The 23,203-nt window shown below is 40.0% G+C and overlaps 2 protein-coding genes across 3 annotated transcripts in view; one reads left to right on the top strand and one right to left on the bottom strand.

Moving 5' to 3' along the window:
* Window positions 1–664: 664 nt before the first annotated feature.
* cmklr1 (chemokine-like receptor 1) lies at window positions 665–2,959 on the top strand. Of its 2 annotated transcripts, none has more exons than XM_032515201.1 (2): window positions 665–768; window positions 865–2,959. In XM_032515201.1, exon 2 carries the CDS (start codon window positions 873–875, stop codon window positions 1,899–1,901), a length of 1,029 nt encoding a protein of 342 aa, XP_032371092.1. In that variant the 5' UTR covers window positions 665–768; window positions 865–872; the 3' UTR covers window positions 1,902–2,959. The 2 variants fall into 2 exon arrangements, with proteins under 2 accessions (XP_032371092.1, XP_032371093.1); XM_032515202.1 differs by having other exon boundaries at window positions 701–755.
* Window positions 2,960–3,224: 265 nt separating this feature from the next.
* Window positions 3,225–23,203, bottom strand: part of wscd2 (WSC domain containing 2) — a 38,576-nt gene continuing 18,597 nt past the window's right edge. Inside the window, 10 exon segments of the mRNA XM_032515893.1 lie at window positions 3,225–5,102; window positions 6,071–6,086; window positions 7,349–7,401; window positions 7,403–7,548; window positions 7,737–7,826; window positions 8,870–9,044; window positions 9,128–9,249; window positions 11,399–11,583; window positions 13,652–13,766; window positions 19,545–20,470. Coding sequence (XP_032371784.1) covers window positions 4,752–5,102; window positions 6,071–6,086; window positions 7,349–7,401; window positions 7,403–7,548; window positions 7,737–7,826; window positions 8,870–9,044; window positions 9,128–9,249; window positions 11,399–11,583; window positions 13,652–13,766; window positions 19,545–19,938 — 1,647 coding nt within the window. The 5' untranslated portion in view covers window positions 19,939–20,470 and the 3' untranslated portion in view covers window positions 3,225–4,751.

Genomic DNA, 23,203 nt, shown 5'->3' with positions numbered 1-23,203 from the left:
AATAATAAAGGAACAACAATGAGAATGCCTGGTGATTTTCTAAATGTTGAAACAGAGGTAGGCAGGGGAAGACCCAGACTGCAGAGGCTTCATGAGACACTGACTGTGAATTACAATGAAACTTGAGCAGAGTTTACCTTTAAACCTGATTTAATCAACTTTTTAAGAGTATTGTAACAACTGGACCACGTGGAGCATGTTGGTGGAGACAACAATTAAGCTAAGGAGTGTGAATATTGGACTTTTATTGGCGTTTGTGAGGTGTTCAGAAACACAACTCCACGACTCCAATGATAATGTTGCGCCATGTCAGCTGTATGTCTAAAAAGGCAACTGCAAGGTGACAAGTTCGCTGAAGATGTTAATCTGATCGACACATTTCTAGCCACACTGTTGGCATGGCTGTAAGATTCTCAGATTAAATCATCTCAAATGCAATGCAAAGCAAATGACATTCACATGAGCCTCTGCTGAACTTTGTGTTAACGCTAATTATTGTAAAGTGCTTTGTCTGGTATGGTAAAAAATCATTATATAAATAAAGACCTTATCTTGAGTTTTCACATTTTGTCAAAGTTATTTCGAGAATACAAAATGCAGTACTGAAAGTATTTAGAGGATGGAAGTGTTGAGAAACCATCCAGTCAGCTGATTGCTACGCAGATAGGTTGTGCAGTGTTTCTAACAAGTCTAAAGGACGCAACAGCTCTGTTGACACTACACTCTGGACACCATCAAGTCAACAGCAGTGGAAGGTCTGTGCGGCAGGTACGGCATTGTTGTTATTATACAGGAGGTATTGTTAATTATGTTAAATGTGTTAAAATGCTGGTTATTTTAAATGTTTTCCTTTTTTTCCCACAGAAATCAAAATGGATTTTTATGAATATGACCAGGACTATAATTACACTGAAAGTTACACTCCACACGAGGAGTCAGTTTTTAAACACCAATCAACATGTTTAAAGGAAGTTTTGTGTGTGTCTTTACTCGTGGTCAACGTGGTCATATTTCTGCTGGGCTTCTGTGGAAACATACTGGTCATCTGGATTGCTGGCTTTAAGATGAAGAAGACGGTCAACACAACCTGGTACCTGAGCCTTGCGATCTCTGACTTCGTCTTCTGCGCCTTCCTCCCGTTCAGCATCACCAGCATGGTGATGGATGAGTGGATCTTCGGCCAGTTCATGTGCAAATTTACCCCCTCTGTTATGTTCCTCAACATGTTCAGCAGCATCTTCCTCCTGGTCGTCATCAGCGTCGACCGCTGTGTGTCGGTCATGTTTCCAGTTTGGGCTCAGAACCATCGCACTGTTAAAAAGGCATCCATTGTTGTTGTTGTGTCCTGGCTTCTCGCCATCGCACTGAGCTTTCCCTCTGTCATCTTTCGAGATGTTGGCAGTCACATGGGTAGGACCATTTGCCGCAACATCTATAATTCAAACCAACACGATCACATGATAGTTGCAGTGAGCCGATTCCTTGCAGGGTTCATTGTCCCTTTCATAGTCATAGTCATCTGCTACTCCATCATCATCCTCAGACTTCGAACCAACAGGATGACCAAATCTTCCAAACCCTTCAAAGTCATGTCTGCACTCGTTGCTGCTTTCTTCATCTGCTGGCTGCCCTACCACGTGTTCGTCCTACTTGAGCTCAACCATCAAAACTACGACCACAGGTTTTTAACTGCTGGACTCCAAATAGGCACTTCTTTGGCTTCAGCAAACAGCTTCCTTAACCCAGTGTTGTATGTTTTCATGGGCAATGACTTCAAGCGGAAGTTCAAGAGCTCCGTGCTCTCAAAGATGGAGAACGCAATGATAGAGGAAGGCCGAACCACCAGCCGATACCTTTCCAGGTCCAGCTCCATGGACGGCAGAGCTTCTACACACATCTAGAGACATTAATCCAAAATTGTATATATATACTGTTTTCAAACTTATCAAAAAAAATTATGTATTCACAATGCATGAGCACATCTGTTGCACTTTTCTACCGTTGGCAGCATGGACAAAGCTGTTGCCAATTCAAGCTTACAAACATAATGTAGATGAAGAATCTGCAAGCTTGAGCCAATATCTAAACTTGTACTTTACTCGTTGTGCACTGCAGGGCGACATCAATCTCATCCAGCAGAAGGAATATTTTCTTTATAATATTTTCCACAGTATTTGTGGAGAGTATTGCAGGCAGTTTTCACTGCAGCACATAGAGGAATTTAAGTTGTAAAATACAATGGCTGTAAAATATGATGTATATTGTCTCATAATAAACATAACAAAATTATTATTTTTATTTCAAGCAATGTCTGAAGTTACATTTAGCAAAAGGACGCCTCAAAGATTTTCTTTCACAAACAATGTGTAAGTATGAATGTTGTCAGCATGGATTTAACATTTCAGATACATTTGCAGGGCTCTTGCATGGATTGCAATTACTGTATGTCATTTATTTTGAATATCTTCTCATCAGTTTGTTGAATTGATTGGTGTAAAGTTTTCATTTGAGTGCTGAACTGAAATGCTAAGCATCAGGCCACACAACTGGAAACAGAAATAGAAGATCATGAAGAACACTGGCTGAAGGAAAAGACGCAAGAATTGATCATTGGTATTTCTTTTTCATGCACCTCAACTGTCCAAAAAGGGATGTTCTGAAGTTTTATTTACTGACACCACAGTACGTAACAATTTATGTATAGCAGCATTCATGTATCAGACCAACCCAAATACAATGTGCCAATGGGTGGAGGACTGCTGTTGAAATATGTGCAGTGTATTTAGCTCTTATGAATGATAGCAATACCAAACACCCAGCCCCTATCACTAGTTGACAAAAACATTGTGTTGAATAGACTTGTGTTTCAGTTATGTCATGTGTGAGAGCTACAGTGAATGTGACTTATGTGCAATAAATGTTTCTGTGTTTTTAAATAAAGCTATATCTATCAAAATCATTTCTCTCTCATCTGTGTTAAACAGGAGATCCTAGATGTGCACATATGACCATAAACCCACTGGATGTAGTAATTGTATTTTTAATAAAATAAATTAGTTTTAATTGAGTATAATAGGTACTTCTGAATAATGGAGGAGCTTGTAACTGTAAATGAGATCTGTTTCCAATACTTTTTCTTTGATCTTCAAAAATATACAATCACCTTTTTACTAGTCATCTTAATTGCAACGTATTTATTAGAAATTACAGTCAACCATAAATCCTTTTATGGATTAATTTATTGGGCCTTATCACATTACATTCATTCCATAGAAAATACATTCAAATGTGACACCTATGTTGAGAAAGTGCCAGCTTGTCAATGAAAGCAAGAGCCAATAAAGTTTAAAGCACGTGTTAAAAATAGAAACAATTTCTCCCGTTTTGCTTGTTGCAATACAAATATTGCCAATGTGTCAGCACACACTATAAAAAAATATATTTATATAATTCTGGAAATGGAAGTAAGTTAATTTTTTTCTGGCTCTTCGTCACCAGTGTTTCATTTATTAATATATTCATGTATCTATTTATTTTTATATTTGTTTATTTTTAAGCATATGGCACAGCACATTGAGTACCGTTATAAGACGTGCTGCTTATAAAATCTGGGCACAATGTTTCACACATTTGTGGAGAATTTTTTTTGTTATGAAGAGTAAAATGATCACCAGCTTTAACTGTTTCATTGCTTTTCTTACAACAAAGCAAAAAAAAATGTTTTCCCATTCAGTGTGTATGTATAACTGTTATCAAATAAATCTGTAACGATCACTACTGCTAAAGGTAACCATCCGATTTATACCACGAGCGTAACGCCTTATTCCTCAGTGATCTTTGGGCCATGTGTTGCACAGCAAAGTGCTTTTTGGATTTCTGCATCGAGTCCAGTGTTAAGAAAACATATTCACAACCAAATTAGTCGACATGTGCATTGCACACCAGAGATAAAAAAATGCTGTTGAGATAAATCCTCTTCTCTCCTTGAGTCAGTGCCTTCAAGAGAGATTATTCCATCTTCTTGAATACGAGGAGCTGAGTTCTTTACCTCTTCATCATTGAAAACGAGATTCCTCTTACATACAGTAAGTTGAATAACATACTGTACAAATAATGGAAACACACAGTATAATCATCAGGTAGTTAAAGCCTGCATATTGCATTTTTGCCCTCTGACAAAGGGCTCAACGTTTTAAAGTTTTCGTGTATAAAATAGTATTTTTCTGTATCTGTGATAGCAGCAGAAGATTAATACATTGTAATGTTTTGATTTATCATATTTCTCTTTAGCACAAAATAAGCATATACAACAAACTTTGCAGTATTGTATAGTATCTTTTGGGTCACATGTTTTTCCAATGGCAACAAATCCCCCAGCGCAGTCAGATGAGTCTCTCTCTAATCACAGCTATGGTACCATATTCATGTTAAGGCATGTGCACATGCCTTCACAGCGCATGTGCATAGAGCAGTTATAAATAAGTACTTTTCATTCAGCCAAAGAGAAAAACAAATAGTTAAAACTGCTTCTTAAATGAATGCATGGGACTGGTGCAACAGAAGATTAAAGAACATGAATAGAAAATTAAAATAGGAGGGTAAAGAGATTTCTTCTTTCTACAGCCTATGTTCACAAAAAAAAACATTTTAAACATTTTAAGTCATGTATTCCTACAAAATATGGTGCAGTCTGTTAACAGAACATCTCAATTAAAGGAGGAAAAAAAAAGAAAATAAGGAGATTACATATATCATCTTGGCATATATTCCTCTGGAACTCCAGACATGTTCCTTTTCCTCAAGGCAGCGTCTACTGTTCTGATCAGTTCGTTGATGTTCGCTCGCATTTCAGGAGTATAGGGATCATACTCAAGCTTTCGTAGCCCCGATCGCTTAAAGTTTCCATCCTTCTGGCCCTCGACGCAGAGAAGGCGGTCCTCAGAAACCTTCAAACCCAGAAACTGGACCATCCCCTTCAGCTGGGAGAACAGGTCCCTCTTCACATTCTCAAAGTGGACCACGTGGACAACCTTCCCATAATTCAGCCAGTCCAACGTGTGGGACGCCCACCAAGGGGCATAATTCTTCACAAACTCGGGCCACTCTGCAAGACAAATGAGAGTAAAGAAAATACATCCACAAGAACATGTGGGTGTCAATGCACAACATAAAGTCCATTATATTGGACAAACTGAAGTACTGGACACAGAAAAACCACTCAGCTTGTCGTCCTGAAGAAATCAGGGTCTGTATTCATCAAACGTGTAATAATTACACAATTAATCACTTGCATGCTTAGAGCAGGAATAGAAGAATAGTTTGATAACTACAGGCTCATAACAAAGCAAAATGCAAAAAATGACAGTGTGAAAAAATATGTACAATAACATTTATATATTTGTATATAACAATTTATTTAGTCAAATTGGGGACTGAATGAAGGGGAAGTGAGAGTTCTAACATCCAAACATTGATGTCATATGCTCGAGATGTGTGGCGTAATCCACAGCAGGGAACATTAAGTGATTTCTAAAATGTTTGGACTGTAAAGTGGACATTCTCAGTTGTCAGTCAAACTGCAGATGTACTGTAGGAAAATCCATCGCTTGCAACTTTTACTTATTGATAATCCACTGGCCCATAAAAGTGGCTGCTGGCAGGCGCTGTGCTGCATTAGCACGCATCTTTACTGTTAGCAGAGGTAGTCGTTAAAGTTTAAAGTCTGCTGAGTTTGCAGTGCTGTCTCAGAAACCAATGAGAGATGCACAGTGGACAGAATATTATATGCTGCATCTAAAAACACAACCAGCTGTATATGTGAAAATACTGAGGCACTGGCGCCTTCGACCACACCTGGTCTCTTCTCCTTGCTATCAAAAGCAACTGTAGCTTAAATTGAGAAGGAACCAAAATAATTGCAGCGCTCCTGTGAACACATCATTTTCAACTGAATGTCAGATGTAGTTAAGATACTTATGTTCTTATTAACAGGGCTTTGACTTTTAAAAACCCAAAGAGATTCATGTTGGAGCCTTTAACTAAAGCCACAAGATAACAATGGAAAAATAACAGACTTTGCCCTCCAAAATAAGTTACACTTGCCGCTGAGTTGACTTTATGGGGCCACACTGGAAGGCATCAATGTCAGTAACATCATCTGAGCCCCACAGCCTGCCCCTGCAGAGGTCAGTGCATGTAGCACCCCAAACACAATGTCACGCTGACTCTCAAACTGGATCCTCTCTCTGTATTCAAAGTGGCAGCTGTCAAAAAGCTTTTCTCTTTACTCAGGATCATTTCCCCAGCAACAGAAGAAATAAACATTCATTGGACATGGCAGGCCAAATGTGCTGATGTTTCCACAAAGAGAGACAACTGCTGGGTCGGCAACTCTCCAGCCTCTGGCAAATCGATTTAACCTCACAGAAAGTCAGAGAGATGGTACGCGGACCAGGCAAAACCTGTTGCCATGGTTAGCAAGACACACTTAGGAGGGTGAATGAGCTGAAAATCAAATATGCATGAAATATAAATATATCTTAGCAAAGAGCATAACATTTTGTAGACAAAGTTGCTGAACCCAAATTTTCTTTATATGATAAACCTGGCTGTTGTGAGAGTATTATTCAAACATATTTACATTTTTTTTAAACACAATCCCGTTACATTTCCTAATTAAATGTAGCACAAGAGGAAAAAACAGGTTTTGCCTGTTGACACAACTAAAGATCCATCTAGGAGTGACTGAGGTTTTGGTTGGTTGGCTGATTGTTTCAGTTCTCATTTTGTAAAATCATGAGTTACACAGCATCGTGTCGGAAATGGTTTTGGAACATTTCCAAAACTTTGTGCTCAGCCACATTAGTTTAAGAGGTCAAAACCACTAAGGTTCTTAGGTTTATTGCTCACTTCCTTTATTTCCTTACCAGTCTACGTCACCATTTCCCATGTCTTTGAATATCACCACACTAACAGTGAAAACTATAAATTTAGTTTTATTTAGTAGGGCTGAAGGATGTTTTCTTCTTTTCTGAGTGAGTGAGATTAAAACGCCTGAGAAACAACAGTGTAAGAACTGAGACTCTCATTTGTCCATCAGCTGGATATATGTTTGCCTCACAACTTGAAAAAACATGTATTTCCTATCTTAAATATCTAGCTCACAGTTACCAAATTTTTTTTTCTCCACTTTCCAGTTTATTCAAAAGTCAGCCATCACAGTAGAAATTTGAAAATAGAATCGTCTTCCATTGTTCAGTTATTTTTTTTTAAACATCACAAAACCCAAGGCTTGTTAAAAAATACGAAATTTTAGTGGCTCCCAACAGCCCCCCTTTTCCTTTCCTTTTGGGCCCTTGGGAAAAAACCAATGGGGAAACCATATTTTCTTTTAAAATTCCCGGGCCATGAGGGCTTTGTAGGGGTTTCGGATCATGAGGATGCTGGAGTCAAAGGATTCAATCTCCTTCTTCCGCTCCCCATTGCCCCTTTTAATCCCGATCGTCCCCCCCACTCCGCCGGGATCCCCTTTCCCCCTTTTAAAAAATCCTGGAAAAAAAGGAGGGACCCCCCAAAATTTGAATAACACCCTGAAAATTAAACCCCCAAGAGAGGGGGAAATAAATACATGTTTTAAATTGTTAATAAAGGGTTAAAGGCCTCCCCTTTTTTTTAAAGGGACCAAAAAGAAATACTCCCGGGTTTGAAGAACCCCAAGTTGCCAGTTTATGAGGGGCGAGCCCGGTGTTGCCAGCTCCGGGGGAAAACTGCGGGGCCCCCCGCTCTTGGCCCAGTGGGCGGGAAAGTCCCGGCCCCTGCCCGGTTATCTAACAAAACACAAAGAACAACAGGCTATATGATTTGTTGTGTATAGAATTACTAGAAAACATTAATAATAAAATAAAATTAAAATTTTAAAAAAAAGGGGCCTGAACATACTCCCCTAAATTTTTTGAGAATTTTGTTTAAAAATACCCAAAAACTTAGTCCTTCCTGTTTTGTTTGTTTTTCAAAACCAGGACAAAAACCCAAAAAAGTTTTTTGAAACTTGAATTTTTTGTCACAAAACTTTTAAACCCCTTTTTTGAAGACAAGGCAACAGATGTTTCAATAAAGGGATATAGACACTTTGTGGTGTTATTTTCTAAGCTTAGTTTCCTCTTCATCACAAATTGTTTAACAATAACCACTTACTGACGTCAATGTTCTATATTAATAATGAAAAAACAAAAAACAAAAAAACAATGGGTGCAGAGTACAACTTGTCCAGAATATATACATGAAGTTCACTTTTTGCCGTGGCTTGTTCTTGTTTTTTTTCCCCTCCACAGCGTTAAAACTCCTTTTTTTTGTTATACTGGGCTCTGTGTTTTTTGCTGATCCAAGCTACAGCTGTCTAGCCCTTTGAGGAAACACTGTCAACAAAAACACAAATGCTAAAAACAGACTGATCCTACACTTTTGGGGCCGATAACAATATTTGGGAATAACAATAAAACTGTTCTATCCATATGCCTGAACTTGGTTATCAAAGTGAAGGACAGGATATTTTACAGCCGAACTGAACAAACCTTCAAATGGCAGTAACAGGAGATATATGTTGGTTACAAATCATTTACATAATATGTAGATACATTTCAACAGTTGATGTACTGTATACCGGCTCTACACACAGAGGTGAGAAAAAAGAAACAGGGCACTTATGGGTGGAGTCAGGTTTTTGCGAGTTTACAAGAACTCAGCATTTTCACACTTTGCTGTCGATTGTTGTGTATATATCTCCTGCACGCAGGGTGTGGCTGACATTTTACTGGCATGCCCCTCATTCCATTTTGTGCTTTATATACTGCTGCCTGCCACCAAACATTACCTTGAACTTGTGTCTGGTACACCACAAAGTACTCGTTGTTCCCGCAGCTCTCAAACTCTTCCCCGTGGCAGCGGTGGACACACATGCCCTCGTCCTCCAGCTCATGAAGGGAGAAGCGGGAAGTCGGGAAGGCACAGTAACATCGATCTCCAGCCAGAACAGCAAGCGTTTTTTCCTGAAATACAATTGCCATTAAACATTGGAGACACACTTGCACAAATCTACAATGCATGAATACACATATCCAAAAAAGCTCACCTTCTCCGTGCACATGTCCACACATTTCTCCACAGACATGTTTTGGATGACTGCGCTGAAGGGAAGTGCCAGAGTGACATTGTCAGGCCTGTGGAAACACCCTTTGAAAATGGCGCTGCCATCTGAAACAGAGAGAACAAACGAAAATGTTTTTCACCAATACAATGGGAAGGAAAACAGACAAAATACTCCAGTTTTATGGTTTTTGAGCACAGTTTCCACCGGCTTGGTGTCTATTCACTGACCCCTCATGAAGAGATCCCTCTGAGATTCTTCTTCAGCCTACTGAGGTCCTGACCTGCAGACTCAATCAATAGCAGCTCTCACATTCCTGCAGTGTGTTGATGACCTTTAATCTCAAACCTCCCTCTGGTCTGATGAATAGACCATAAATCATACTTTCGTACTTTTGTTTGTTTTTGTCTTTGATATTTTTGATTTGCTACACCTGCACACACATCTCAATTACGCAGTGATTGAAGTGCTTTTCCAAACAAATTAAAACAAAACAATCTGCAAAAAGGACGAGATTTCAAATCCGGATTTAACTTTTTTTTATCATATGCAGCCTGTGACAGCAAGGTTGTGAGCAACATCGCTTTATTACAGGTTAAAAAAACACTGTTTTTAAGTCACTGCGGAAAAAATCCAAACATTGATTTCACATTTATTTCAGGCTGTCAGCCATGCTGCTGATGTAAATATGAAAGATTCTCTCAGCACTGTCAACACCCTGTTAAGCATTTATAAGGGAGGGAGGAAAGCAAACACTAAAAGCTTTTCACTGTGACTGATACCATGATGAAAACAGCCTGCTAGCTCAAACCTCACGGAATAAAATATGCACATGTAGCTGTGCGTCAGCGGTATTTCTTCCTATTTAAGTTCATGCTATCAAAACCTGAAGCCTCCCCAATACTTTGGAGCTGGTCGTATCAGTGCTGTGCGGCTTTGAGCCAGGGCAACACCCCTTGCAAATTAGCTCTAGCCATGTGTGTGTATCTAATGTTTTATTTATTTTTGACCTTTTTCCCTGACTAAAAGTTGCATTTTTAATGTCCTTGCTCTCTTTATTTCCCTGCAGTATATATTCATTGCATCCTCTTTCTGTTTTCCTTCTTTGCCCTTGCATGTGGCAGAGCTTTTTAATCAACCTGAGATCCTTTTTTTATTTTGCTTCCGTTGAGTAGCATTACATATGCAGAATCCAAACGTATATCTCAAACAAGAGCTTGAGCAAATAATAAAGTTATTGATGCAAATACATAGCTGAGGGAAATACAGAAGAACATAATCCTATTGCGTGGCTTTCAGGTAGGCTGTATAACAGCTAAGCAAAAGAAATAAAAGCAGAATAATGTATTTGAAGGATTATCTGAAAACACTCAACCATGTGACTGTAATAGCCTTTCAGTGGTAAAAAAAAACACAGAATTATGTTCACGTGATGGAGATCAGGGTCAGAGGTGAAAACACAAACATGAAGAGCTTATTCAGCAGTCTGATCGCAAACAGAGGAAAAAAAGCAGAAACAAAAATAACAATACCAAACAAATGGCACTGAACTGGGCGAGAAAAGTAAGATCATTTAAATTCAGGTGGTGTTTAAATATTTACCATAGGTGTACATTTACTCTCTCCTTTCACTTTAGCAGATTATTCTAAGAAGCAGTAGGCAGATAAAGAAAAAGGAAGAGCAAAGAGAAGAAGGGAAAGATGTCTAAAGTTACCTCACCCTGTATTTTATTTTTTATTTCCAACAAACTACCTCACCACGCATATCTTCTTAACTTCTGCTAATCAGCCCTTTCTTCACTTCCCTTCAGTTTTTCAGCAGCAAGCAGCAGTGAGTGTTCAGGATGCAGACCACGGCTGGCTGGGCTACGTAGGTAGCACAGCTCTCCGGGGAAAGAGGTAAACACAACAGAGCAGCCTGCTCCCAACTGCGGCAGTAACCCTACATAAAACAAAGATATTTTCCCTCAAAACAGCCGGGCTTGTTACATTTCTGGATCAAAATAGCATTTTTGTGCCTCGGTGGATACTGTTGGTACATTCAGGTCTGCTCGCATGTTTCTCTGCACATGGATATCAATTCCAGTGTTCACATTTTTTTTCTATTTCAAATAAACAAAATTTGCAACCAAATTTTAAATTTTCAAACTTGACAGTGGTGTCTTGTGTTAATTTGACAGCTCTCTGTGGAGCAGCATGTTGTTCCTATGCGGCCCAGGGGGAGTTTTAGTTGTTGTTGCTGAGTGTCAGACTCACAGCGACGCGCCGACTCCTGGCTCAGCTCCAGCCTATAGATGGATAGTCGGTTGGCTCCTCCACACAGGTTGCTCTTCTCTCCTTTGCACTCCATATTGCATTCGCTATCTGAAGCATTGGGTGCCTGGATCTTGTGACCGCAGTAGCATTCTGCTCCGAACTCCAGACCTGCGTACATATACCCTCTGTAGGAAAGAGAAAGAAAAAATAATTAGCATTGTTAGTAAAGGAAAGACCGAGAGGTTAAAGTCATTGTTCTGAGCCTTCATGGAGTGTCTTAATCCTTCACAGGCCAATACAGATTATCATTCATTATCCAGCAACTAGATAAGCAGTGATCAATACAACTACACATGGTGCACAAAGGATATTGAAGTACAGATGAGAATACATCCAAATGTTACAGAACAGAACATCTCTCTCTTTGGTGAAGATGCTGCGAGGCTCTAAAGGCAATTATACATACACTTGAAAGCTGAATCCATCTTCTCTCGCTTCCGCTTCTGCATGGAGGATTTAACTCCCAAGAGGCCTTTCGGGTGCAATTAGACGTCTGACACACCCTTCACACAGGACAAATCCCTATAGCTGTCAATCAAACCCAAACCTCTGCGCTGTTGCACTTTATTTGATTGTCTGTTTATATTAACCCTCTGCTCCGGGGCAGGAGGCAAGCAGGCTGCGAGAAGCAAGAAGCAAGAGGAGGAAGGAGCTGAAAACAAGCATCTCTCTCAGGTTCCTATTCTCCCATCTGTGAATCAGTAATGGCTGTAATTCAATGCATTGAAAAGAGTCTCTGGTACTCCACAGGGAGAGAAAAGAGGGGAAAGAAAGACGGGGAGCAGCAAGGGGGAGGCAATGTGAGGAAACAAACGGTGGAGAGGAGCAGAGAGATGCCTGCTTTCAAAACAGAAGCATACATAATTGTTTTATGTTTTAACACCATACAAAAACCGGGATTGGATTTGTGTGCTAATAAAACCTCAATTAAATGATTAAATGAGATATGCAGCAGATCCCGCTACAAATTAGTTGAATGAGGGTGTTTTCTATGGCCAAATACAGGCACCTTTACATTACAGACTTATGTCAATGTTGAACATTTCAGAACCTGGAGTAATAACATGCTGGTATAAGAGCCTAAACCCTTCAGGGAAGGCCTTGCACCGGATCTTTGGAACCTGGCTGCAGGTATTTGTTCCCATTCAGCCACAAGAGCATAATTGATGCTGAGCACTGATATTGGTCCATAAGGTCTGGCTCCCAGTCGGCTCTCCTATTCATTCATCAAAGGTATTGGATGCAAGGCTGGACTATTAACCAGGCAGAGCAGGCAGCAGAATCCTTTTCAGCTTTTCAAAAGATAGTGTCAGGTGTGTGCGTGTGTGTGTGGCTAAAATCTTATTTCATGGAAAAATTGCCTGCACACAACAAGTAAAAGAGGCTCTGTATTTGTTCCATGTGCTAAGAGTGACAAAATATAAGCAAGCATGACAAAAAGTGTCACCATCGTGTCACCTTTTGCACATGGAATCAATGACACTGAGTTGGAAACACATGATGTCTAAAAAATGATAAAGATTTCCCTTTGCAAAGCCCAACCATGAAAAAACAACCCTTTATGCCAAATGGTTGTCCACATACCTTTGACCATAGAGTGTACTTTAGTTGGACAGTAATGATATTCTTTAGTGCAGTGTTTAAACCGATTAAACCGATGATTGACATAACAATCTCACCGTAAGGTAGATTTAATGGCTGTCCTGGAGCTGATGTATATTGATGTTCAAATTACCATTTTTATTCAGGATAATTTTGTTAAATCCTGTTTTCAACTAAAAACAAATAAACTTTGAAACTCAAAAAAACGGGAAAACTTAATAATGTGAAAACTCCTGAACACCTACCAAATGGGCCTTGAAGTGAGATTATTTGTTTTACAGCAAGTTTTTCTCCAATCCTTTTATTTTTCAAATTATTTTGCACATCAAGATATATGTTGATGTTAATATATATGACAAGTCAGTATTGCTCAATAAATGGTCCTCAGATCTATGATTCTGGCTCCATAAAACACCACAAATGAGGAAGCCCCTTTTAATCACTGTCAGGAGTTTTGAATTTCCATGTCAGCTCTTGTGCACTGTCAGCTCTACTATATTTATCAGCAACACAGTAGAAATTAAGAAAAAAGTGTATCTAATCCGGTGTATCTAATGGATGAGTGTTTTTTGTTGTTTGCTGCCGTCATACCTTTCCGCACAGTTGTCCTGGCAACGAAATACAGTCATTTTTTTGTAGTCAAAAAAGGAAACTCCTCTCAGTGCTCTTTTCTGTGTGTCATCAATGTAACAGCCGATATACTTTGCTGAAACAGAGAAAATAATATATGTTAGTTTTGAGCTCAGTAATACAAACACATTTTGAAAAGAAAATACATATATATATATCTATATATATATATATAGATATACAGTATATATACATGACGTTTACTTCAGCTACTGTACAACACAGTCAATAAATATAGATAGATAGAGTCAAAAGTTAATGCTGCCCACAGCAGTTTCTTCTTCACATGCCGACACAGAGTAGTAAAAGAGCACATGCTGAGTCCAAACTGGGGCAGAATCTTTATTTATTTATAAAGACACACATCCCCTTCTAGTGGCCTATAACTGTAACTGTCAACTGTGCATTTGTTCAATAGCGTGTGGGGGTTGGGCTCTAGTGAACCTCTGCAGAGAGATACAGCAACCCTTCAACAGCTTCTTCCCTTTTATTAGAACACTGTTTCCCTGTTTGACTGAGCTGCACAGGCTCCACTATACCTTTAACAAACAACCCTCTCGCCATCTGTGCTGTGCCATTACCCCTCTGAGCCTCTCATGATAGCCAAATGAGTCCTCGTCTACTGCATTACTTTAATTGTTATGGACTAAAGTCCTGCATTTGTGCAGCATGTGGTGTGCTGCAGGACTCGGCTGTAATCTTCCGTTCTAACAATTGTTGCAGAAATTAATCTGCTTTATGATTAAGGGAATGGGAATTTAAATGATGCTGGAACCTCATTTTGAATGGTACTGTATATTTCTTCTTAGTATGACATGAGGATAAAGGATGAAACATCAGACGCAACTGATGATATTATAATGTGTTTCAATATACAAATGTTCCACAACCTCCCTCTATCTGGTGGATCATATTAACTAATGTCAACAGTCTATCCGAAATTCTATCCCCCAGTCCACTCCTGTTTTTCCTTTAGTACAGAATGCTCCTGCGCCATTGCACCACACAGTGCAAATGTGTTTATGTGCTGCGTTATGCATCTTGTGCTGCAATATTCGCTCCAAATTATATTCGGAGCAAGTGGGAATGATTGCATTTGCAGTGAGAGGAGACAGAGGAAAGAAAAATCAAGTCTGAAGATGGTTCAGACTGCAGAGTATTGAGTCGTTCTCTATGTAAGCAAACAAATGCTTTGAAGCTGCTAATTACTCCATCATCACTTTTAGCTGCAGTCCTGTGAGGTTAGTGTTTCAGGAAGGGAGGGGAGGAGGAGGAGGACTGAGCCACACTGAGAGACCTTCATTTGATCAGATAACCCAAAGCTTACATACACATTGTGAATATGTTTGTTTTCCTGGCCTTGAATTGAAAAAAAAAATAGCTCAGCACTGTATTAGAAAAACATTGTTTTTAAATATTCTACACTCTAGTGCGCAGCAGGATACTGTACAACAGTGACTCAGTTTTTGTAATAGAATCACTTATTTGTTTTTTGTTCTGGCTCAGAGAGGTTGGAGTCCATCCCCAAGTAGAGTGAGATAAAAATCCGGAAAGCTGCCGCCACATTTTGTCACAATGCTAAAACACAGAGAAGCAGTCACACACACTTGTGTTTCATATTTATGGCCAGTTTAGATTCTTCACCTATCTGTACTACATTCTGGAAGGAAACCAGAAACCCACATAACCACAACTGGAGTTTTACAAAAATGTATGGCTCTTCAGTGTCTATTTTAAGATATTATTAATATGAATGAATAGAAATGTAACGTGTTGAGTTGAGTAATATCTAGACGAGATGTTTACAACTGCTGCACTGAATGTTTTTTACTGGTAGAATAATAACTGATAAAATGTACTCAAGTAATGTACTCTACAATTTTGAGGTACTTGTCATTTACGTGAGTATTTCCATTTTATACTACTTTATATTTCTACTCCGCTACATTTTAGGGATAAACATTTATTTATGAAATATTGTATAATATTGTATTATTGTATTGTGTATTGTTATACTTCAGTATATTTGACAGCTATACTAGTTACTAGTTAACTAGTAACTTTACTAGTTACTTTACAAATCAACATCTTAAAAACTGCTTACATGTTACGGGATCAGTAATATTAATCTATCAATATAATGTATATAGTTTTCTGCATGAGTGCTTAAATACATTTTGATGCGGGTACAATGCTTTTGAATGGACTTTAATTTATAACAGAGAATTATATAATTTCCATTTTACTACTTTTACCTAAAGAATATGAGTACTTCTTCCACAACTGCTAAACACTATGTTACATCACGGAATTAGAGGAATATGGGATCTGGTTCTTATGTTGGAGAAATCCACGGTTGACTTTGTTTTTTTAATAATTTATACTTTATCTAACAGTGCAGAGAGTGTTTGACAGGGTAAGAAAATCCATGAGGAGGAAGAGAGAAGTAAGCCAAGAGTAAAATAATATGCCTGTTATCAGCGCATTTAATCATGTTTCATTTGGAAATGAATAAGTAAGCATCCAAGGTCAGCTCTGGACCATAAACCGTATAAGAATGTTTACAGTCAATGCTCTGGACAGACACTCCCTGGTGTTTTCAAAACATTTTGAGATTTGATAAGATGTCACATGCCAGTCAGGAGTTTATATGTAAACTGTCTTTTACTTTTTCTGTGTACCGGTTCCACCATCACCTTATCATGGTGGACAGGTTTGTGTGTCCCCATGAACTTGAGGGCTGTGTTGTCTGGAGCTTTATGCACCTGGTAGGGTCTCCCATGGCAAAGTGGTCTCAGGTGAGGGGCCAGACAAAACATGGTTCAAAAACCCTATGAGCCAACGAGGTAGAGATGGAGTGACCCTGCCTGGAGGAAGCCCGGGGCCACCGTCCGGAGCTAGGCCCAGATGGAGGGCTCGTCAGCCCAAAAAAGCTAAGTGGCACCCTTCTCTCCATCCAATGGGCCCACCACCTGTGGGAGGAACAGCTGGGGTCGGGTGTGCTGCCACATGGGTGGCGGTGAAGGTCAGGGGCCTTGACGGATCAGACCAGCGTAGTAGAGGCTGGCTCTGGGGACGTGGAATGTCTTCTCTCTGAGGGGGAAGGAGCCTGATAGGGCTTACCTCCACACACAGTCTTGGCTCTGGAACCTCTGGTTGGACTTTTTTCTGTTTGAAACTCTGACTGTTTGTGCATATGCACCAAACAAGAGTTCGGAGAATTCAGCCTTTTTGGAGACCCTGACTGGAATCCTGTATGGGGCTCCAATAGGGGGCTCCATGGTTCTGCTGGGGGACTTCAACGCACACGTGGGCAATGATGGAGATACATGGAGAGGCGTGACTGGGAGGAACGGCCTGCCTGATTTAAACTAGAGTGGTTGTCTGTTGTTGGACTTCTGTGCAAGTCATGGATTGTCTATAACAAACATCATGGGAAGTTTGGAGAAGACATGGAGAAGGACTTTCGGTCAGCACCAAGGTGCTTCTGGAAAACCATTTGCCACCTCAGGAAGGGGGAGCGGGGAACCATCCAAGCTGTGTACAGTAAGGATAGGACAATGTTGACCTCAACTGAGAAGGTAATAGGGCGGTGGAAGGAGCACTTTGAGGAACTCCTAAATCCAGCTAACATGCCCTGCGGGTTCTCAGCAGTAAGTCGGACTCGTTTCAGGTGAGAGTTGTCCTCCGCCAGGGCTGAGCTTTGCCACCAATCCTGTTTGTAGTATTTATGGACAGGAAATCAAGACATAGGGAGGGGAGGGGTTGCAGTTCAGTGGGCTGGGGATTTAATCGCTGCTTTTTGCGAATGATGTGGTTCCGATGGCATCATCAGCCTGTGTCCTTCACTCACTACATCAGTTCGCAGCCAAGTGTGAAGCGGCTGGGATGAGGATCGGCACCTCTCAATCTGAGGCCATGGTTCTCAGCAAGAAACCAATGGAGTGCCTTCTTCAGGTAGGGAATGAGTCCTTACCACAAGTGAAGGAGTTTAAATATCTTGGGGTCTTGTTCACAAGTGAGGGGACAATGGAGCGGGAGATTGGTCAATTAACGGAGCAGCGGGTGCGGTATTACATTCAATTTATTGCACCGTTGTGATTAAAAGAGAGCTGAGGCAGAAGGCAAACCTCTCGATCTACCAGTCAGTTTTTGTTCCTACCCTCACCAATCCAGGGTACAAGCGGCTGAAATGGGTTTCCTCAGGAGGGTGGTTGGCGTCTCCCCTAGAGTTAGGGTGAGCTAGAAGTGAGGAGTCATCCGTGAGGAGCTCGGAGTAGAGCCGCTGCTCCTTTATGTTGAAAGAAGCCAGTTGAGGGGGTTCAGGCATCTGGTAAGGATGCCTCCTGGGCACCACCTCCCAGCTGGGAGGAGGCCTCGGGGAAGACCCAGGATTAGGTGGAGGGATTATATCTCCAACCTGGTCTGGGAACTCCTCGGGATCTCCCAGTCGGAGCTGGTTATTGTGGTTCAGTAAAGGAAAGTTTGGGGTCCCCTACTGGAGCTGCTGTCCCTGCAACCCGATACCGCACAAGCGGACGAAGATGGATGGTGTAGAGATGTGGCCACCAAATTTTGGTTCATAATGAATCATACACAAGTTAAAGGACCGGATGTGATAAAATATCACTGGATTATACATTTACTAATTTTACGTGACAAATAAATTGATTGATGAATTGATTATTTTATCTTTTCTAACCAGACTTTGCAGTCATACGTAGAGCTTTAAAAATTCCAAATTTTGCTGTACAGTTAATTGTCTCAGGATTAATTGTGATTCACAATATATATTTATTTATTACTTTTTTAAACAAATGACATTTTTAAATGAATTCTAGGATACATCTTTTTGTTTATTTCCCTGTTATGTGACCCAGTTAACATAAAAACAAATACACAACCTATGAAGTAAACAATACATTTTTATTATCATAAAACACATTTCCTACCTGTATCCACCCTCTTTATTTTTGTTGCTATTAACGTGTATAGGGTCAAGTGCCAACGACTAACAATTGAGTCCGGCAATAATCACTTGGCCTATATAATTACAATTTGGCAGATCTAAACAAAATTAACAATTACCAGTCAAACGCCTTAGGACCTCGGCTAATGTCAAGGAAACCATGATTTTGTAAAAATATTGACAAAGAGAGATAAAACTGTAAAAACTGTGAATACTGATTTCCTGATTATGTTGCAGCTGAAGCTCTTTGGGGGAGAACCTTAAAGGATTCATTCTGAGACAAGGAATTAATCATAATTATCATCTAATTCCACTCTCAAGAGATTTCATTCATGACCAATTACAACCAGAAATACTCAGTCATTAAAACTAAAATTAGTGCGGTTTGCAATTAGAGATTACTTTAGATCAATTTCCTATTAACATCAAGTGTTGGAGGGTGTTTGCCAGCAAATGTGCATTATAAATCATACTATAAAATGTTTTGAATTGTTACAAGTCATTGAATTAGCAATTACAACAAAAAAAACAATTGGTTATTATAACAATTGTTCAAATTATTTGACACAAGAATCCAGTTGTAAACACTGAGTAGTCATTAATGTTGCAACACTGTGATTACTGGCACATATTGTGATTATTCCATCATTTAAAATCTAGGCTATTATACGAGCAAATTCTATTTATGCTTTGCTGATCTGCATAAGTGAGCAATGCATTTTTATGTTGGAAAAGTCAGGGGCAAATTTAAAAAACTTTTTTTTTCAATGTATCAATTGGATTTTATTATGTGGGAGAAGATCTGTTGTTTGAATGTGGAAAACGGTCAAGCTGAAAAAAAATACCAGCCCAAGAATGTAGTGAAGTAGTTTTGGTATTACTCACCTCTTCCATCGTCCACATCTTTGGCACTGCGGCCTTTAAGTGCACGGTTCCAGTTGTTGGTGTAGTCTCCCCCCCTGCGCACCGGCTCCCGGCCCTCCTGTCTGGCCTTTTTCATCCACGGAGGGCCGTACCTCCGTCCAGACCTGCGTGTCTCTTTAAACACACGACTCATGATGCCAAGCCCACGAGTGTCTGACCTTGAAGTCCGGCTTCCCACCTCTGAAGCTACAACAGCGTCTCGGCTCCCCCCTCTGGCCCCTGGGCCGCTGTTCCCAACAAAGCCAGAGTGCAGGAAGACAAGGCTCCCGGCGGTCAAGTAGAGTAGGATGAGGGAAAAGAATCGGACAGGTTTCCTGCGGAAATAGCGCTGTATCTTCAGCAGAGTCTTGGCCATGCTGGCTCCCCCTGCCACTCAGACACGCTCTCCCAGTGATGAAAACTCATAAAGCAGAAAAATCAACACCAGCTGCCCCTGTTCCCACAAACCCCGACTGGGCCCCGACAAAAATGACAAAAAATGTAAAAAAAAAAATCTTAATCCTTAATGAAGGTCAAACAAACAAAAGCATGGCTTTTCCCTCGTGTATGCTTTTTCGGTCTCATGAGGAAGATGCTTCACACCTATGCACTGTGCAGCTCTGCTGATCGAGTCCATGTGAGTCTCTCTGCGCTCCCTTTGACAGTCCAGCCCTGAGAGCCGGCTCCAGGGCCACGGCATGAAAGTTGAGTGGCTCAGTGAAAGATGATCCCTCAACGTTGCTTTCACTCCAGTTATCAGCCTACAGAGATACTACACACACTAGCACCACAGTGGCACTTCTCCCACGCTGTGCAGAAGGAAGAGGGTTTTATTTGCTGGCTGAGCTGAGATCCTTTCTCCTTTGTGAGGCCGGCTATTTAGTGAGAGAGAGGGCGTGACTCACCATCTGCAGTAAAGACACACAAAAAGGAAAAAGAATAAGTACACACCTGAGTAAGCTTTATCGCATGTGGAAAATGAGAAATAACATGAGCAGGTTACAAAAGGATGAAGTCAGTGCATCACCTGCAAGGAAAAACATCACATTATCACAAGTTAAACTGTCTTCATACCTTCAGATTCTGTCAAACTCATATTAACGAGAATGCAATTTGGAGCAGAAATGAGCAAAGAAAAACAAAGATTAAAAGCAATGCAGTATCTGGGAAACATATCTCTGTTGTTACTTTATTCACAAAACAGTTGGTAAAACTTCACATTAACAAGCTCAGAGTTCTACATTATCTTTAATAAATTGGGTTAAGCTAAAAGGGGGGGGGGGGGTCTACCCTGCAGCATTTTCAGTCATTGCTGTCTTCGGGAACAAATGTGTGTGGGAATTGAAGGGAATTAAAAAACAGATCTAAGGTGATGATCATTTGGGTGAATGTGTGAAAGGAAAAGCGCAAACAGCCTCATTTGATTTTCAAAGAATGCACAGGTTAAAAAGTCTACTCACCCATTAAATCTAGAGCATATGCAGTAATGGATTGTCTTATGGAGATTTTACACTGATAACGGAAATACTTTTTCTTAATTGCTGTGTCCCAACTTCCCAAATTCTGTGCAGCCTCTCTCAATAGGCTCTCTGTTCTGGGACGAGCCCGGGAATCTACAATTGGAAAGTGTAACGCAACACTCCTCTGGGTCAGGAAATTTTCTACAACATTCAAGGGGACACTCGCCCTTGTAGCTCTCTGTCTGCCCCAGGACAAATCCGCAGAATACTTGTCACTTGAAACCTCAAAGGCACAGCAGACCCCCTATGGCTTTCCTCCTCCTCTACTGTTCCCTCCGGTACTGGGAGGAGTCTGGGACCCTCAAGGAGAAATAGATCACATTATGCTCATGAGCTTGAACCCGCGGCATCTGGGCACAAAGACAATCCACATCCTGTCTTAGTTTACCGTTCAGTAACTCTTAAATTTCTGCAAGGGCAGCTGTTTCAATTACCCACCACACACTCTAAGTATATTTTTATTATCTGTATTTATATTTTTCCACTACGAGTACTTACTTTTTCAATATTATTTATATTATGGTTACACTTCAATACCATCTATATTATGGTTACTTACTTTTGCTATATTATTTAATTATATATTATTCAATTTAATTTCACGCCACTTACTTACTTACAATGCAATATTTTTTGTATTATGGCCACCTAACTTTATTTTACAATACCTTTTATTTAATGACACTTTACATTCATTCAGTACTTTTGCTCATTGTCTGTTGCTTGTTTGTTGGTTTGCTATGTAAAACGCTGCTGTAACGGGAATTTCCTCATTGTGGGATGAATAAAATATTATCTAATCTATTCTAATCTAATCTTAATTACTGATTTTTGTCTGCATTTCAGGTCTTTAGTATTTTGTAATTGTTTTCTTCTCCTGAGTTAAATTAAGTTCCAATATGACAAACACTAAAAGGAAGGGTGTTGCAGCTGATTAGTCAAAGTTAATAGAAAACAAGAAATGTGTTTCTCCCTCTCTTGCTGTTTCTTTCTGTTAATAAACATTATTAAACAGTAGACTACTACACTTTTTGAGTAACCATGCCGATTTTTCAGTTCTGCGTCAGGATTTGACTCCTTGTTGATGGAGAAATGATTCATATTCCAGGACAAACTATACACAAGTAACTCTCAAACAAGATGGCCTGTGTTTAAAACTGAAAAATGTGTTTGGCTTGGAGAAATGTAATCATATCTAGGTTCCCTACAGGGTTACAAGGCCTAAATAGAAAAAATAAACTGCACATTTCAGCGTGCCTCTTACGTCTAACTCACTGTGGAGGGAAATGTGTAGTGGCCTCTTGGTGGGATTAAAGTCCTGTAAGCAAAGATGCACAGAAGAGCATTGTTTTAGGGCTGTGAGTGCACAGGTCATGTTATGGTGGCTGTAGCTATGAAGAAAACTACATAGGGATACGTTACACCATCCACTCTCCCTCTCAGGTATGCATCAGGGCCACACACAGGTTAACTGCTGCTGGTGTTAATAATTAATTCCCTACTTACGAAAATTAAACTGAACTTAAACCTGCAGCTAATTTGCGGTTTCAAATGACAATAACAAGAGTGTGGATGGACTCCTGCTGCAATTGGTTCTTTCATATCATATGAGGTAAAAAGAAACAACAGTGGTGCTTTGTGCTGAATGCATCCTGTCCTAACCCAAAAAACGATCACGAGTTGATTATGCAACAGCTCATACCGATCCACAATTATGTTTCTTGTTAGGCGGCAGCCTTTAGGGGCTGTAGTACTCATCGTGAGAGCAATGCAGGAAAAGAGCGCCAACTTCAGCGTGAGGAGGAACCATTAACAAAGCTTTAGGGACAGTAGTCTGTGACGCAATGACGCCCATGACGTCACATTAGGTCCTCATTTTGGAAGTTTACATGACTCGTTTTAAGTCATTTTATTGCCTAAACTTATTTAGTCATGTTATACAATGTTTACTTTGTGTTTGAAACTGAACCTCTTATGTTAAATAAATGGTCACATGATGCTGCAGTACATAGAATAGTTGTATGTGTCGTTTTGGGAGTCTTTTAAAATTGACCTTTAATGTTGTTTAGGTATATCCATGTGTTGGCTAAATGCTGACGTCAGCATGCTAACATGCACACA

The sequence above is a fragment of the Etheostoma spectabile genome, chromosome 5 (genome assembly GCF_008692095.1).
Source record: "Etheostoma spectabile isolate EspeVRDwgs_2016 chromosome 5, UIUC_Espe_1.0, whole genome shotgun sequence".
Classification (NCBI taxonomy): domain Eukaryota; kingdom Metazoa; phylum Chordata; class Actinopteri; order Perciformes; family Percidae; genus Etheostoma; species Etheostoma spectabile.
The sequence above is the reverse complement of the archived record's forward strand: the minus strand, read 5'-3'. Positions and strand labels throughout refer to the sequence as shown.